We start from the raw sequence: 17,650 nt of genomic DNA, 5'->3' as shown, positions 1-17,650 counted from the left end.
ATCAGTTGATTGTCCTCTTAATTTATTAAAAAATCAACGTCCCGCGAAGCGAGTATCCATGCTAGTATTAAATATTAATTGGTCCCATCATTTTACCCATTTTTCTTATTTTTATTCATTAAATAATATTTTTTCTTAACTGTCAAACCCCCATATATACTATGTTGTCAAACCCCCATATATACTATGTAACGGGACGGAGGGAGTAGAAAAATAGCCCAAAATATGTTAGGCTGCCCAATTTGTCCATTTCTTAGCGCACCATTCTTTTTACCCATCGGATAAGCTAAAGTTTGCGGCGTATACGTGGGATACTATCGGTTCCGACGTGACACGTATCACATTTAAGCATAACATGTGTTCAAGTATTTAACTGATGCGTATTCCGCGAGTACTACTTCTCTTCAGGCGTATCCATTTGGATACGTCGTATTTCTCGGCATAACCGGGAACCAAGTGTATCGCATCATGGGTTTGGTGGAGGCGTATCACCCCAAACAATACACATACATTCATACATAGATACATACTACTACTACTAGATTCCTGTATACACACACATATGTGGCCTAATTTGATGATGATGTTCCATGTTGTTTATGAGTATAGATTATATCTATCAAGTACTCTCTCCGCCCCACTGGGTTGTTTATATTATCGACACGTATTTTAAGTTCCCCGTAAAACATGATTTTCTAAATAATTTTAAATATATATTTTTTTAAATAAAAATATAATGTTTAAACTTTTATACAGAAAAAATTCTAAAAATAAATTATAGCACGATATTTTATAATAATTTTAAAATGCGTGCCAAATACGAGTAACGAGGAAAAAGTATGGAAATAAATCTAATGGGATGGAGGGAGTATAAGTTTATATTTCATGGTCCGAATCCATCCGAGATAGGGCTCTCTGAGATAGGCTTTCATGGTCCGAATCCATCCGAGATAGGGCTCTCTGAGATAGACTATCATCCGAGATAGGGCTCTCTGAGATAGGCTACCATCAAAAGATCGCAGAACTCAGCAAGTTTCTTCTTGATGAGAAGAAAGCATTAGATATGCCTTCTTGAATAACCAACCAGTTTTAAGGGAATACAGCCAGTCGTAATTTTGAGGGATCTTTTTGAAATCGAAATTTCAGGTGTAATTAATTTGATTTTTAAAAAATATTATATTTTGAAATTATTTAATTTGGATTTCAGATAAATCATTAAAATCTTGTAATATTTAATCGAAAATAAAAATATTTTAAAATCTTGTGATATACGATCAAAAGATAAAACAATCCTTTAGAATCGCATGATATTCAAAAGGTAATGAATTTTCTTGTATTCCATGAAAATATGTAGGATTTCACATCAAACATAGCTAAACTCGTGTATAATCAAAATCAATAACTATCTTTAAAAATCCTTCGATTAGGTGTTGGCCCGTATCATTTTTTGGGGTAAAATAGTCATAAACCCTAAATTCTAAACTCTAAATCTTTTGTTATGTTATTTATTTATTTTTTAATATTTTTAAAATCAAAAGAGAATTGTCGAATCATAAAATGTTAAAAATTGTTAAATTAGGTCTCACATTTAATATGTTAGGCTTCACCAATTCTGAATTTGAGTTTTAGAAATATCAAAAATATTTATAAATATGAATAAAAATGAATAAAAGAGATATGAATAAAAAATGAACAAAAGACCCCTTGAAATAACGTATTAAACTTAAAAATATAACATTATATAGTATTTTAAATTACGAAAAAATATAAATAAAAAATAAAAAAAATTGCAAAACGAGAGTACAATTTGGGTTTATCTTTAAAACCAAACACGAGACCACGTTTTTGCTTTATAAGAAAAACGACAACAAAATCTCGAGAAAGTGACATTCAGAATCATTATTCCCAAATATGACATTTGGGCCTTTTTCATTATATTAGCATGTTAAAAAAAATTAAATCTAAATTTTACGCACTATTGTAGAATCAACTTTAATAAAATTGAAATTGCATTTTAGATCGTAAAGTTGCAAATTGTATTTTTAAAAAAATAATTTATGAAGTAGCATTCTTTAATTTATTTTAAAAACGTATTTTAAAATTTTAAATATTAAATTTAAAATTGAAATTGCATTTTAGATCGTAAAGTTGCAAATTGTATTTTTTTAAAAATAATTTATGAAGTAGCATTCTTTAATTTATTTTAAAAACGTATTTTAAAATTTTAAATATTAAATTTTGTCACTGTAATTTTTGTTTCTATGGATACAAATAATAACGACAAAATTTATTTTTAAACCGGGGTTTATTATTAAATTCGTAATTTTTTAGTAGGATAATAATCTATCTATACTATACTATACTATAATAACTGTAATGAGATATAATTTATTTCAACGGTAATTCCCCAATTTTGGTTATTAAAAAAACGAAAATAAATTGTATTATATATCCGCTGAACTACTAAATTATTAAACAACTGCACACATAGTTTACTTATTCTACTAAACTACAATCATATCTTTTGGCAAAAAAAAAACTACAATCATAGTTTATCCTATTATGAAAAAATAAATAAATAGTATTATATATCCGCTAAATTACTAAATTATTAAACTACTAAATATAATATAATTATTCTACTAAACTACAAATACAATAGCATTAATCACATCTAGTCATCTGGAAGAATGTCTTGGGCTGACCTACCTGTTGATTTACTCTTTCTTATCTTCGGATTTCTTCGTGATCATACAAACATCCACAACTCTTTACCTATGACCTTTTATTTTAATGATATCGTTTACGAGACGTGGATGTTTCGAACCTTGTCAAAGACAACGTGGACGGCTATGTTTAATTATCAAAACAAGGAAAAAGAAGCCATCCGTAACATTCTCGATCTTTATCAGTGTCTTGCTGTTTGTCGTTCATGGCGATTTGTTGCTAAACAAGTATGGCAGACCCGCGTCTTGTCGACAACTCCATGGTTATTGTTCCATGTTGATGCATCCGAAAAGATTTTTGTTAAAACAAATTTAAACAAGTGCCTTGTTACTGCTAATAATAATAACGATGATAGTGAGCACGGTTGGATAGCTCAAGTGGTTAAGAGTTTATCCTCTGTCGTCACAGGTAGAAATCTTAACCTTTTTCGTTTAGAAACTTATGCTTCATATGATGGATGGTTACTTCTTGGGAATTCGAGAAATCCACCTGTTCTTTATAATCCGATCACATCACATCTTCTCCAGCTTCCTCGTCTGCCACGAGGATGTTTACTTGACTTGGATGTGAAGTTCGTGTCTTCTGGAGATTCACCTGCAGATGATAAGTGCATTATATGTATTAAGTTGTCTAAATCTATCAATTTTTGTAATGCAAAAGCCTACGACAATCACAACACTATTCTCGCCTTTTGCAGACCATCTGTATCCACGTCATGGATCGTGCTAGGGGAAAAGGAAAAGGTCGAGGATGTTATTTTTAATGGTGGAAAGTTTTACAGCATTGTTAGGGGAGGAGAGCTCTTTGTTTATAACAGTGATATTATCAATGGTAACACTAGTTTCTGCAATGATCAGACGTGGAAGGAGATGAAGATAGCAGAATCAGTGTTCAATACCAAGTCACTTCTGCGGTCTGATGACTGCTGGTTTTATCTGGTGGAATCAACACAGAGAGAATTGTTGATGATCATGAGGACAATTGGAAAAGACAATTACTTTACCAAATCAATTCGTGTTTTCAAGTTGAACAAGAGAAGAAATTACTGCCACCAATACTACTGGAAAGAGATAAGCAGCCTCCACAAAAAAGAATCCATAATATTGCTAAGGAATGAAGGTATGTCTATATCAGTTAATGATCAGAATGGCTACAAATCTAACTCTATATATTTCTATGAGGGACATTGTGGTCACAGTACAACTTACGGTATCTATGACTTAGGAAGTCGTAAAATCTGTCAGAAAACTGAAGATGCAGCCTGCATCAATGCTAAACTATTTACCCCTTCCAAAGTTTCAAAAGTTTAATCAATTAGTTGTTATGTGACTTCTGATGATATTCAAAGGCCTTTCAAGTTTCTCAACAATACTTTTGGTTTTGTTGCTAATAAGATTTATTTGTTCTCTAGTCATTTTTGTACTTGGCATGTCTAATATATGAACTTAAAATTTTACTGATAACATTTATATATTGCGACTGAAGGTTATCAAAAATAACAGACTAAAGGTTTAGTTTTAAGGATCTAGGGTTTCTACTAATACACAAAGCATGAATGTTAATGAGTTGATTGTAAGAATAGGATACAATTAAGCTCATTCAAGGTTTAGTTACTTAACAACTTGAACATTATGAACAAATCATTTGTTCATAATGTTCAAGTTGTTACAAATGAACATGCAGCAGAGCTCTCTGGACTGTCTTAAATGCCAGCACTCACAAGCTTCCGGGGAACAATCAAATGCTTCTATTGCCCCTAGAAAACACTTGATTTAGCCGGAAGAAATTGCAGAGTGCTGCATCTATATCTGATGTTCACAACATGTTCAGAGATATCCCTAGCAACTTCATATTGTCTGATGTGTAAAATGTAATTTTGTTAATGTTATAACCTTCAAATATTGCTAGTTACTTTCGTGCATCTTATACAGGAGTATAATTTATTTTAGGATTGCATGATTCTATGTTGTAGGCAGAGGGGGTTTTTGAATTGGGAGAGGGCAGTTTAAGTGTCTCCTGTTGCAGATGCCATGTTGAAACAGAAATCATAAGACAATGCATTCTGATAATTTTGTTGCTAAGTTTCTGGATGTTCTCTATATATAGTACATAAAATGCAATACATATTACATCAAATTAAAACGTGATGAACTAGCGCGATAACTACAACAAATTAAATCCAACTCATTGGAATTATATATTACAGAAATACTGAAATAATGGTTCAGATAGGTTTACAAGCCTCTGAAATCTTAAATTATCGAAAGCAACCACAGACAAGATGATAAATGGTTTGATTTTATTTCATACAACCACATGGATATTACAAACTAGCTCTATAATCCGTATGTCAGAACTGATATATTTCGTTCTGTATTGCAAGCGGATAAGCTATTTCATTCATCACTGGACCATCAATGTTAGTAAACGCATACTGGCTGCTCATCTACAATGAAAAGTGAAATAAATTTAAACATTTCACAGTAGTATTTAAATCTGAAAGTTATAATGAATGTTTGATCATTAATCTATTACCTTGTCATTGAGATAATGGTTTGCAGCTCTGAGTATTTCCTCCTTCAGGAAAGAAAAGAATGAAATAATTAGTAAAAACAGCAATCACTTAAGAAAATAAAATAAATGAGCTTTCCATCACATTATGGCCCCAGAAGATGAATGAAGTTTTACTTAATTTCTGGGACTAACATCATGCTAGAAAATGTTAACAAATTTGCAGTGAAGAAGTTTTTAGGTGCTAGACTTAAAGTACTCATGCAGTTTAAATAAGGATCAGGACTGATTTTTTTAAGTTCTAGAACACCAAGACCAATTACGCAGAGATAATATTGGAAAATTATACTTTGAAAACACGGTCTATGAGCACTGCTGAGCCGTGGAGGTTTCTAGTGATCAATAATCAAGAATCGCCTTTGAAAGAATAAATACGGTGATAGGATATATGAGGAGAACATATGATATGACAAGAGTTTAGAGTATCCTGTACAAGGTGGCTTTTTTTGTTGACATCTGAAACAAATGTTTTTATGTAAGACTGGCCTAATAGAGGCTATTAATCAGGAGGGCAGCATCAAAAAGCCCTGACTAAAAAGAGCAAAGGCTTATACAATTCAATTATGAAAGATAATTAATCTGGTATATAATACTTGTCATGGAAGGTTAACCATCAGAAAACATAAGATTAAATTTTCAGCTAATTACATCCAAGTACAGTCCATGAAGATGTTGTGAAGGTTAGTAGTAGGATTAGAGGTAAAATGTTGTGAAGTCTAAGATATAGTCCAGGAAGAGTGGGGGAAATCAGCACTGCTGAAGTATCTGAGGAACCTAGCAAAGTTGTCGTATATTGATACTAAACTAATGCTGCTTTAATCTTTGTTTTAGAAATCAAATTGAGCTGTATTGAGTCAACAAGTCAGCAAATCAAGTTATCGAAATTGCTCCTGCAGAATCTTAAAGTTGACTCAATCTTAGAACAAAGATTAAATCAAGTCAGTGACACAGATGAAAAACCGAACTTGAATTTTCATCAAGTAGGACCATTTTCAAGCCGCAAAGAAGAAGAAATTTCATCCTCGTAGTTTTTACAAATATTTTAGAAAAGAATATATGCAGTCTCAGGTTAGGTACATTATAGAAGCTAGTTTACATTTCAATGCATCCACAAATGACTATTGTTATCAGATTTTGATATTTCTTTACATGTAGTTAAAAGATCTACATTAAAAACAACTGTGAAGTGTTAGTGTTGATACTGACCTTATTCTTCAGCAGCTGGATTTCCTGAAACATGATATCCATCTGTTTGTTGCAATATCAGGAATGATCAATACAAAACTTAATTGAAAAGCATAAAGAGTGAAATACTGAGACCATAATATCATGCTAAATTGATCAAGACAACAGTGTAAAATTTTGCTCTTACCTTAACTGAGCGAATATGGTCTATCCATACTTCGAGATTCTTTTCAAGAACATGCAGTTCATCCATTGTCATTTTTCCTGTTCCCCCTCCAGACATGTACCTAGTAAAGCCTCATTAGTAAAATTTGCTTTTTATCTGAAAGAAAAATTGAATAATGTTCGATTGTTCCTCTCTTTAGTTTGTCTGTATGAAGATGCTGATATTTATGTTAAACAAGCAGAATATGTGAGAAATACCTGAGACCCTTTTGCAGTAAATCAATTTCAGTTTTCAGAACATCAATCTCCATTTTAGTGTCCTGGAAATAGGAATTTTCGCACATCAGCAAAATTAAGTTCCTACAGCAGCAAATTACTCTAAACCAAGTTGTCATCCTTTTACCCTCTTCTTCTTCCTTAGAATTATAATACACTAAGATGATACATACCAAACTTCTAAGTTCCAACTTTTTTGGATATCTAATTCAAGTTCCAAATTTACTACACCTGACAACAAATTTTTTTACGATAACAGTCAGCTATTGCTGGTAGTGATCTAGGTTATCTTCAGTGTATATATATACTTAAATACCTAGTGAAAGTACATTCACATAACACATTTCTATTTCAAAACTCTTAAACAAGTTGCAGAGCATATGTCATATCATATGAGATCTCTTGTATATGAACTGAGTATATGACCTAACCACATGCTTTCTTAGCCATGAAGAATTGTAAACTTGAAATTTTTATTATCTATAATTATGTAACATTCATTCTTGCAATACAATTTTGCATCGAGCTCAAACCAGGCAGGGAGGAATTCATTTGACTATTATGTCAAAATTTCAGAATGGCGGAGCTTAGCATTGTCATAGTTAAGAACACACTTGATGATATATACACTTTCAAATTCATATTTGTAAATCTAATATGCATTTATCCACATATGTGATGGTAGAGTGGGAATGGGAGGAAGAGACCTGAACTTGTTTTTCAGTGGCTTGGCGATCCTCAACATCAGGATCAGCTCCCCGAGTAGATTTCAAGTACTTGTTCACAAGCCCTTGCATGGTTCTGAAGCAAGAGTATTGATAGATCAACAAAAATGAACATGTAGAATCATATTTAAAATACATAGAGCTAAAAGTCTTAAACATGTACAGTAAATTTATAAGATTGCAGTTTCTACCATATGCTTGATACAATTAGTGGACTTAAAAATTACCCTTTAGTGGCAAGGTCATAGAGCTTGCCATGAGCTGAAAAAATAATGATACCAATTTCAGCATCACACAGCACAGAAAGCTCCTTGGCCTTCTTCAGAAGCCCTGCTCGACGCTTGCAAAAAGTCACTTGGCGATGCACTGGATTCTCAATCCGCTTCATCTGAATCTTCCCTCGCACCATGATTAATCTTCCAATTCTAATAACTTTGGTTGATCTCACTCTCAGTATTTCTCAACAAATTTCTTAATCTGCTAGGTGTTTAGCCCCTGCAGACAACCTCCCACTAGTTTGAACTAGCTTCGAGGTTGTTGCAATCACTCTAATTTCTTCTCAGTGTTAACTTCAGACTCATTTGCACCAGTTATCACAGCAATGTACTTTATATACCAACACCTATCATTTGTTTAAAATTAATTTCTCTTTTTCTTTCTCTCTCCTCAGATGCTAAAACATAAAAGAAAATTACATAACACATCATATTTGTATATATTTTTATTGACTGATAAACAAGAGCATTGATACTCCAAAATCTCTACTAAATTCTCCCCCAATTTTCTTGTGTCTCATTCTAACAAAATCATATTCTTCTGTTTTTCGGTCACCCCTTTTATTTTGTTTATGTCCAATCATGTGAAAAGCACAATATACCACTTCAAGTATTCTATGTATAATTCATTGAACAGATTCATTTTGAACTAATAGTACCCACAATATATTTTAGTGTAATTACATGATTAAATGTTATCTTGAATGAGTGGTCTTTTGAAGTGTTTAGTGATAGGATTGTTTCAAATCACTGCTGACTAACAACAACCTTGAACACAATATGTACTGACACGTGTAATATATCTACTAGCTAGGCCGTTCTTTAGAATATTAAGAAGGTTGGTAACTTAACATGATATCAGGGATCACTGTTCAAGTCCATGGATCGTTTCAAATCATTGCTGACTAACAAGAACCTTGAAACACATGTAATAAATCTACTAGCTAGGCCGTTCTTTAGAATATTGAGAGGGTTGGTAACTTAACATGATATCAGGGATCACTGTTCAAGTCCAACGCGAGATTTCCATGGAAGGGAACGTATTCAAACACAATTTTTTTTATACATAGTAGGCCAGTCTCAGGACACTACACACAAACACAATGCACCAGAATCTAATTTTGTACTTCCTATGGAAGAAATGTTACAAATCATTGCTGACTAACAAGAACCTTGAACAAAACATGTACCAACACGTGTAACAAATATACTAGCTAGGCCGTTCTTTTCAACAGTTTAAAAGAGTTGGTAACTTAACATGATATCAGTGATCACTGTCCAAGTCCAATGCAAGATCATGGAGGGAACATATTTTTTGAAACATAAAAAATGTATTCGTTGTAGCCAGTAGGCCATTTTCAGGACAAACACAATGCACCAGACTCAAATTTTTAGTTTCTATGGAAGAAATGTGTTGATACTCCATCCTAAATGTTACTATTATTTCCTGCTTCCTCAAAGCAGTTCCATTTAGAGGCATTGTTCTTCCATGATCGTACGTATCCCTGAAGTGTGATCGATGGTGGATAAAACATCGTAAGATCATGTTTCTAGATTGAGGACAAATATTTGTAGTACTATGATGCATAAACTACCAATGAATATCTAGAAACAAAGGGAATAATACCCTTCAAATCAGCTATTATGCCAATCAAGTATTCCTAAAATCGAGTAAGCAAGATCTCCAAGTTGTTTTTAATCGTGTTCCTTAAACTATGTACACAGACGCGCTCATGTACATCCATTTCATCGAGTAATGATCACTGACAGAGGCGAAGAGAGGGTACTACATAAGTGAGATAAATGAATTATTAGTAGGAATATACAAAAAAAAATTATTCAACAAACAATATGCTCCATTAGTCCATTTTTAACTACAACTTGTCAATCTTTCTAGTCCAGTTTGATTGGACCAATATATTCTGCTCAAAAGAATGCCTGTACGGAAATGCATATTCGCGATTTTACCCTCAAAATCTCTGACATGCCGCTTCCCTATTGGTCCAGAAGCGAAACACTGCAGACTTAGCGCCTAATCAGCATACACACATTGCTTTTTCATGTGCAGACCACCAATGAGATGACCATGTAAGGTTTGCTTTCTGTAAACAATGCACATCTTGCTGTTGTGGGTTTCATGCGCTCAAACAGTTGTTTTAAAGTTAAAACTTGATTAGTTAAAGCTTTAATCAGCTTTTGTATACTCCACCATCTTCACTTTTCAGACAAGAATCTTGTCAAATCACGCAAACATATACTCTTCTGCTAAGTAATTAATTCTTTGAAAACTTAGGATACTACAATAATGTTTTAATTATGTGTTGATATGGGGCACCTTCGTGTATTTTTGAAATTTTAATGGTGAAAAATTGTAAATTTTCATTTTAGGCCCTCTGGTGCCCCTTACTAGATCATCCTCTGCAAATATTCCCTTCTAGTTGAAGTTGAGCAATATTATTTGTTCGTTTTTATGAGTGAGAGTAGTAAATTGTTTGTTCATCGTACCCAAATTTGGAATTTATTCCGATTCCAAGAATTCTTTTAGGTATAACAAAGATGTTATTTGGTTCTCGTCTTAGGTTTTGGGAGAGCTGGTTACTAATCAGATCGTACTCAACAACGTTGTGTGAAAAGAGATCGATACCATGTTAACTATTACATGAACATCCCTCCAACAACTTTAGGAATATGTAAAATGCATATATGCCATTTATGTAACTTCAATTGTCCATAAAATTTTCTATGATAGATCTCATCCCTAGATCATTCGTTGCAGGGAGAGAGGCTTAAGAATTCACCACGTGTAAGCGTTTGTGATTGCTGATCATAATGCTCAGATTCCAAAATCTTTAACAACTAAGAATGAATAGTATTAAAGTTGATCAACTGAAGCTATTGGTGAAGACTTACTTTCTCACTTTCTCTTTAATTTGGTGGTGCTCACAGGGGGCTGCTGAAACAAAAATAACCTCAAAGGGCAAAGTACCAGGTGGCTCTAAATGAACATGCTACTGCTATAAATTTGGAAAGAGACTAAAGTACACAGTAGATCTAAAGCATTAGTCTTACAAGTTGTATTTAACAAAACCAGCATCTCAGCTTTTACTGTTCTGAGGAAATATTCAGGGGAAAGTCGACTTTGTAGCTTTCGACTTTACCATAGGTTTTTTTACTGAATTTACAGAAGTCGGTGTTAAGGAACCAGTTGCTCTAAAACCTCAAGACCTTTACCCCTTGCTCCTGAGTTTTAAAAAGGGTGGAAAGCCAGTGTAACGTAAGTAAAATAGTTTCACGTTCATTCCTAATCGTGCTCCCGAGTTTTTAAAAGGAACGAAAGCAGGTGATAATAAATGTAAATTTTACATACTTTCACTTCAAAACTTTCATCCCCAAAATGGGATGAAAGTACTTTACCTCCCTATCATTTACTTTCTTCCTTTATAAAAACTCGGGAGCAAGGTCAGCATACTGCAAACTTACTTTTCTTCGGTTTCTTCATTGTGAAGACTCAGTGTCAGTGTCATGCCATGCATCTTGTTTTGCTGCTAACAGTGTTTTAAAGATCTAAAGCGGAATTAAACATACAAATGACTTTCTGTTATTGTAAATCAAATTTAACAATGAAACCTAAAAGATAAGTGCACATTTAAGTGCACATTTGCATTAGCTTTCCATGAAAACATCTTCCTAAGCTTTTCTAACTAAAAAGATAAGAACATAGTTGTGTTCATTAAGAACTGAGAAGTCTGGGAAACACAATGAAGTGGAGTCATGCTTGCAAGCAGACAAATCTGATGACTCAAAAAGAACAATATCATAGTCTTTATCATTCTTAACTATCTAGTTGAAGAGAAGTTCTATGGAAGTAACCAAATTTATTTTTATTATCAAAAGTAGTATAAGGTATCAAGTTTTTAATCCGCACTAAGCAAGAACGACTAACAGGTAGAACAAACATGAATAGAAGGTAATTGCATTCTGAAAAACACGATAATCCCCAATTCACTTACAAAAAGGGGAAATAATTACCACATTAAGCTTCTTTTTTCTTTTGTTTCTTCACTCAAGCAGTAATTGTTTCAACGAGAAACGGATAATCAGTGTAGCCAACAACTGGATCAGGTATATAAAATGTGTAGCTCAATCATGTGGCAGCAGAGAACGTCGTATTTATTCAAAGACTCTGCCATATAGAGCCCTAAAGCTTCTGGATTTGAATCTCCTGATCCTAAATAGTCTGAAAAGATAGAAACCTCATTCCTACTTTGTCTGCTCCTATCTCTTCTGCAGCTTCAGTAGTCTCCAGAGCAAATCTGCAGCGGTCTCCAAGGAGCCTCCATATTTATCTGTTCGATCATTGGCTTGATCTTTCAAGAACTGGTCTATTAGGTATCCGTTAGCACCATGGATTTCAACACCATCGAAACCTAGATTTTAATTAAAGAAAAACAAAGCATCAATGCAGTTGAATTCTAGCTACTAAAATTGTATATCAAAATCAGAATAGCAAATATCTGAAGTTCATAATATATGTAAACCATTTAAAAAAGGTGTTAATACTTCTTAACTATATTATCTTCTAATTTATTAGAAGAAGATTCATCAATGAACTTCCATATTTTACACACTAGATCTAAAAGGTCAATATTAACAAAAGATTTTTAAGTATGATTGAGGTAGCAACAACAAAGCTGAGCTCAAAAAAAGTCTCATAAGCTGGGGAGCTTCTCAGAAGAGTCCAAATGTCATGCATAGGGTGCGATAACTCCTAGGTCTAGAACCTGATCGTTTAAGAGGATCAGTTCTAGAATCGAAAAATGAAGCAGCATAGCTTCTGGCTTGCTTGGCTTCCATCTCGATAAAATATACTAAAACATATAAATGTCCTTGTGTTTTACCTCTTAGAGAAATTTTTGTGTTGCTGCAACTCAGGTTACTGCTTACTAGTGAGGTAAATATGAATGAAAGATATGTCCTGTTCATTTGTCCATATACCTGGTGTATCTGTATGCCTTCAAATAAAAGCCATCTTCATTAATACTAATAATATCCAAAATTTTATTTTGTAGTTGTCTATAATATCTAGAAAACCAGACTGAAAACAATCACATAGATCATAATTACCCTTGGGCAGTGTCAGAAACTCCGGTGGCCTCAGATATCAGAAGACCACCTTTTGTGGTTCTTTGTGAATATTATAACATAGCATGGGGCTGTGGAACACTTCCATAAGATCTTTGTCTTGTCAGAGGTGTCAAAACTACTCTGTAGAAAATGGAGGGGTAAAACTATTACAAGGTGCTGTGCAACTGCAAAATTTTTAAACAAAGAAAACTCAGCCTACACAGATTACAGGAAGCATAACGAGAATCTAAATTTGCAGTCATGGAAAAAAAGTCGTTGTCTATTACACTGTGCACAACAACATAGGTTCAAGAGATAACCTCTACTTCCTAAAAATGAACCAAATTCTAAGTGCTTTTATAATCATAATGACTACTGCAATTTTGTGAACTGGAACTTCCTCTGGTTTTTATACTTCAAACATGTCGAATACAAACAATAGTGCCATATCAACTTCATACTTCAAGATAGTTAAAATTTTAGGCTGAATCAACACACGAATCCACAATGCCAAACATAATTTACCATGCAAATATTATTTTGAAACCTGCAGCAACTGGTTATCGTTCAAACACTTAAATCCGCATAATACTACAGAACCAAGAACATATAAAACAAACATCAAAGAGCATTGCATGCATGATCAATGTGATTAAAGCTTGAATATAAATTCACAAACCTATGAGAAAGCTGAAAGTTGCCCATTCTGTAATTGTACTTTGTTCAAATCTGGCGCGTCAGCTATTTTCTCCTATACCTTAATTTGCTCTAAACAGAGTAGTTGAAGTTACAGGTTTCATTCTGGTGCTAAAAAAAACGTTCTTGGCCACAAACCTTAGAAAGCAAGCACTTATCTCGTATTTAGTCTAATACATCGATTTATACCAGAGCATACTTGTGGAAATGCTGATACATCTCTATAATTCAATCATAAGTGATTTGATCATTTAGCATTAAATTATGCAAGTGTGCTGAATGCAAAATCTGTTGGTAGGTATCGAGTATATTGAGAGTTGTTGAGAATATCATGATCATGCATACTCAAGACCATCTATAAGAACTGAGAAGAGTTTTTTAGTATTCGATTCAGGGACAGAGGCAGGGACAGGGAAGAGACTCCAGAATTTTGACAAATCCTACCCCGAGCCATTTTTCTTCCCCCGAAAAAAAACATCTGAATTTATTGAAACCTTATGCCCCAACCGGCCAAGAATGATACTAAGAGAAGTTATTTACCCAGAAAAGATAGAAAATGTATCGATGGCCTAAAACTTTCTCGAGCTTTTTCAACCAAAGGGATAACACGGCAGTTGTTTTCAGTTGTTTTCTCTAAAAGATGTGATTGCTAGGAAATAAGACAGTACTTGTCAAATCATGTTTGCTGGCAGACAATCTGATTGAAACTACAAGAACAATATAATGTAGTGCATCATTCTTAATTATTCATTGCGAGGCAGATGCTATAAACTTCAACAAATTTATATCATCACAAGTAATACAATGCAACAAGTTTTTCAATCCAAACAAGCTAGACCAACTTTTAATATAAATAGAATGAATAGATGCTAATTGTATTTATAAAACACAAAACAATAACCACACTAAGCTTTGTTCTTCAAGATTCTTCAGTTTGCAATACTTGTTTCATCAAGAAATGGATAATCAGTATATCCAATAACCGGATCAGATAAGTAGAATGTGCTTCTATCATACTTATTGAGAGGAGCATTAAGCTCAAACCGCTTTGGAAGATCCGGGTTTGCCAGAAAAGGCCTACCAAATGCTACAAGGTCTGCACGGTTCTCAGCCACAGCATTATTACCATCTTCCCTACCATAACCACCAGCAACAATGAAAGTACCATGAAATGCTTTTCTCATAGGCACGAGACTCTGGGGACTCTCGGAAATATCTCCCATGGTTTTCATCCTTGGCTCAACCATGTGGCAGTAGAGAATGTTGTATTTATTCAGGGAACTGGCCATATAGAGTCCCAAAGCTTCTGGATTTGAATCCCCTGATTCCATGTAATTTGCAAAGGGCGAAAGCCTTATGCCTACTCTGTCTGCCCCTATTTCTTCTGACACAGCTTCAACGATTTCCAGAGCAAATTTGCAGCGGTTTTCCAAGGAGCCCCCATACTTGTCTGTTCGGTCATTGACTTGATCTTTTAAGAACTGGTCTATTAGGTAACCATGAGCACCATGGATTTCAACTCCATCGAAACCTAAATTTTAATCAAGGAAAAACCAAGCATCAATTTAACTAAATCCTAGGCGTCTGTATTGAGTTTTCAGACTTCACAAAATCACTTAAGGTCAACAGAGGATTCCTCGTATGACAAAGGTAGCAACTCTAAATTGGTTTACTAAAACATAATAAGAAAAAAACTTAACAGTGTAGGATTCTTCGCTTATCAGGTCACTGCAACTTAAGTTACTGCATTAGTTTTCAACATATATACATAAGAAAAATATGCCCCTACATTTCTATTTTAAAGGGGAATGTGATTTCCCGAACTGATTAGAGTATCTCTTTGATCTGTGTCATATTATTTAACAAAGCAGATTTAGCTGAACTTCAGAACTTAAAAGCCATACCAGCTTCCATAGCATTCCTAGCAGCAAGTCTGAAATCATTAATGATCTGAGGAATTTCCTCTGTACTCAGTCGTCGTGGGGGAGTACATTGTGCATCATCGACTCTCTTGTCTGTACTTGAAATTGGATCCTGTCCATTTGGCTGAAAACCTACACGAAGAATTCAAAGTTAATTTTACCTTAAATCACAGTTAAACTTTAAATTCTATATTTTATTCTCGCAACAATGGTTGAGACCATAATACTTAAAGTAAAACCATGACAAAAAAGATCCAAGGAGATAATTTGTCATAAGTTTATATACCTGTATTAGAAACCCTCCCAACGTGCCATATCTGACAAAAAAATATTCCACCTTTGGCATGGACGGCATCCACAATCGGTTTCCAGGCTTCAACTTGTTCCTTTGTCCATATACCAGGTGTATCTGGATACCTGCAAACAAAAGGCATCTTCACTATATACTAATGACATCAAATCATGCAATTTACATCTGTCTCAGTATCCAGAATGCCCAGCCGACTGAAAACAATCACACAAACTACAGTGTCTACCGATGTAACAAATTTACCCTTGGGCAGTGTCAGAAACTCCAGTAGCTTCAGATATCAAAAGCCCTCCTTTTGTGCTTCTTTGGGAGTAATACAATGCAGCATGGGGCTGAGGAACGTTGCCATACGATCTTATTCTTGTCAAAGGTGCCAATACTACTCTGTAGAGAATGGAGGGTGAAACTATTAGAAGGAGCAACTATGAGCTTTTTGGCCACTTAAATGAACAAAGAAGAACTGACTCCACACTAATTATGGGAAACATGCAGAGAGTCTAATGTTTTACAACCACAGATCAAATGCTTCATATGCTTATCAATAGAGAGTCTAATGTTTTACAACCGCAGATCAAATGCTTCAAATGCTTAATATCATTAACCATAACGGTGTGCAGAACAATATAGGATCCGAGAAACTCTATCACTGCAAAGGATCCAATGGAATCCAAGGCAGGCGCCAAGGCTCCAAATACGATTAAAAGACAGTTTAGTGTGAATTAAGTAGTTCTCAAGCTAAATAATATCCTATTATGATTCTCAAAACTAAGATAGCACATAGTACAACAAACTGTTATGACATTGAAATTCATGATAGCACAGTACCACAAAATGTTAAAAGCATAACATAGAAATTCATGTCATTTTTCCGATTTTCACCTCAAATAATTTGACTCCATACCAGAAATAAGTCAATAACCTCTCTATTCTTCGAAGTTAACAAGTAAAGGCAACGCATGCATAAGTTTCACCCTTCTTAGATAATGCTCTGTGAGCAGGATATACCGAGTATGTTTGGTTTGGTTTGATTATTCACGAAACAAAAAATAAACCCAAACGTGAATTCACGAGACATGCAACAGACTACATTACATGATCAATTTCCGTAAAGATCAAACATACAATTATCCAACCAAAAAAAAAATCTGAAAATGTAGATACCTGTGAGAAAGCTGAAAGTTGCCCATTTTGTAAGGAGTAATAAGAGGGACTTGAAGGGTCTGCAACTCTCCCATTATCTTTCACACTTTCAACTATTCTCTGCTTTTCTTGATGTGTGTTAATGTTTAATCTATACCAAAAAGATGTGTAAATAATTAGAATACAGAACCTTCAACAGGGTATTTATAGAGGAAAATGCAGAAAGTCCACTGATACAAATAGATGATTCTAGAATGTGAAACAAGATGAACCTGGACAAGTTGATCACCCCTTTGCCTTTCTTGCACAATTTTGATTTTTTGGACCAACCGTCCAACTATAGTTCTCCTCCGTTTCTCATTCACGTCTGTCATGACGTTTGATTTGTACAGCCTGTGAAATCACTCAAGGCTGCTCAATTTTGATTTCACACAGAATCGAAAAGTTTGTCTGAAATTCGATGTTTTAATTTATTTGATTATACTACATCCGAATTCGAGTTTATCTAATCTCGTATAGAACAAATCTTGAACT

At 34.1% G+C, this 17,650-nt stretch overlaps 3 protein-coding genes and 1 pseudogene across 3 annotated transcripts; 1 reads left to right on the top strand and 3 right to left on the bottom strand.

The window, feature by feature from the left end:
- Positions 1 to 2,690: 2,690 nt before the first annotated feature.
- Positions 2,691 to 4,037, top strand: LOC141700421 (putative F-box protein At5g55150). Its single transcript, XM_074504198.1, has one exon. The coding sequence runs from the start codon at positions 2,691 to 2,693 to the stop codon at positions 4,035 to 4,037; it is 1,347 nt and encodes a 448-aa protein (XP_074360299.1).
- Positions 4,038 to 4,796: 759 nt separating this feature from the next.
- Positions 4,797 to 8,321, bottom strand: LOC141700430 (agamous-like MADS-box protein AGL12). Its single transcript, XM_074504208.1, has 7 exons — positions 7,877 to 8,321; positions 7,632 to 7,725; positions 6,907 to 6,968; positions 6,671 to 6,770; positions 6,505 to 6,546; positions 5,263 to 5,304; positions 4,797 to 5,173 (listed from the first exon to the last, which is right to left on the bottom strand). Exons 1-7 carry the CDS (start codon positions 8,056 to 8,058, stop codon positions 5,078 to 5,080), a joined length of 618 nt encoding a protein of 205 aa, XP_074360309.1. The 5' UTR covers positions 8,059 to 8,321; the 3' UTR covers positions 4,797 to 5,077.
- Positions 8,322 to 11,858: 3,537 nt separating this feature from the next.
- Positions 11,859 to 13,753, bottom strand: LOC141700420 (putative 12-oxophytodienoate reductase 11; annotated as a pseudogene).
- A 706-nt stretch (positions 13,754 to 14,459) lies between these two features.
- On the bottom strand, positions 14,460 to 17,297 carry LOC141700432 (12-oxophytodienoate reductase 1-like). The gene is made up of 5 exons (XM_074504210.1): positions 17,138 to 17,297; positions 16,220 to 16,360; positions 15,953 to 16,083; positions 15,649 to 15,798; positions 14,460 to 15,275 (listed from the first exon to the last, which is right to left on the bottom strand). Exons 1-5 carry the CDS (start codon positions 17,209 to 17,211, stop codon positions 14,674 to 14,676), a joined length of 1,098 nt encoding a protein of 365 aa, XP_074360311.1. The 5' UTR covers positions 17,212 to 17,297; the 3' UTR covers positions 14,460 to 14,673.
- Positions 17,298 to 17,650: the final 353 nt, after the last annotated feature.

Source organism: Apium graveolens, unplaced genomic scaffold (genome assembly GCF_009905375.1).
Source record: "Apium graveolens cultivar Ventura unplaced genomic scaffold, ASM990537v1 ctg2319, whole genome shotgun sequence".
Lineage (NCBI taxonomy): Eukaryota > Viridiplantae > Streptophyta > Magnoliopsida > Apiales > Apiaceae > Apium > Apium graveolens.
This window is presented reverse-complemented; position numbering and strand designations above follow the sequence as displayed.

Excerpts from the sequence above, each read along its gene's own strand:
- LOC141700421 (XM_074504198.1), top strand. The coding sequence starts at position 2,691 with ATGTCTTGGGCTGACCTACCTGTTGATTTACTCTTTCTTATCTTCGGA.
- LOC141700432 (XM_074504210.1), bottom strand. The coding sequence starts at position 17,211 with ATGGGAGAGTTGCAGACCCTTCAAGTCCCTCTTATTACTCCTTACAAA. Across the intron at positions 16,084-16,219 it reads GTTTCTGACACTGCCCAAGG|GTATCCAGATACACCTGGTA; the intron begins GTAAATTTGTTA and ends TTTTGTTTGCAG. Across the intron at positions 15,276-15,648 it reads TAGGAATGCTATGGAAGCTG|GTTTCGATGGAGTTGAAATC; the intron begins GTATGGCTTTTA and ends ATTAAAATTTAG.
- LOC141700430 (XM_074504208.1), bottom strand. The coding sequence starts at position 8,058 with ATGGTGCGAGGGAAGATTCAGATGAAGCGGATTGAGAATCCAGTGCAT. Across the intron at positions 6,771-6,906 it reads TTACTGCAAAAGGGTCTCAG|GTACATGTCTGGAGGGGGAA; the intron begins GTATTTCTCACA and ends AGGCTTTACTAG. Across the intron at positions 5,174-5,262 it reads ACCATTATCTCAATGACAAG|ATGAGCAGCCAGTATGCGTT; the intron begins GTAATAGATTAA and ends TTTTCATTGTAG.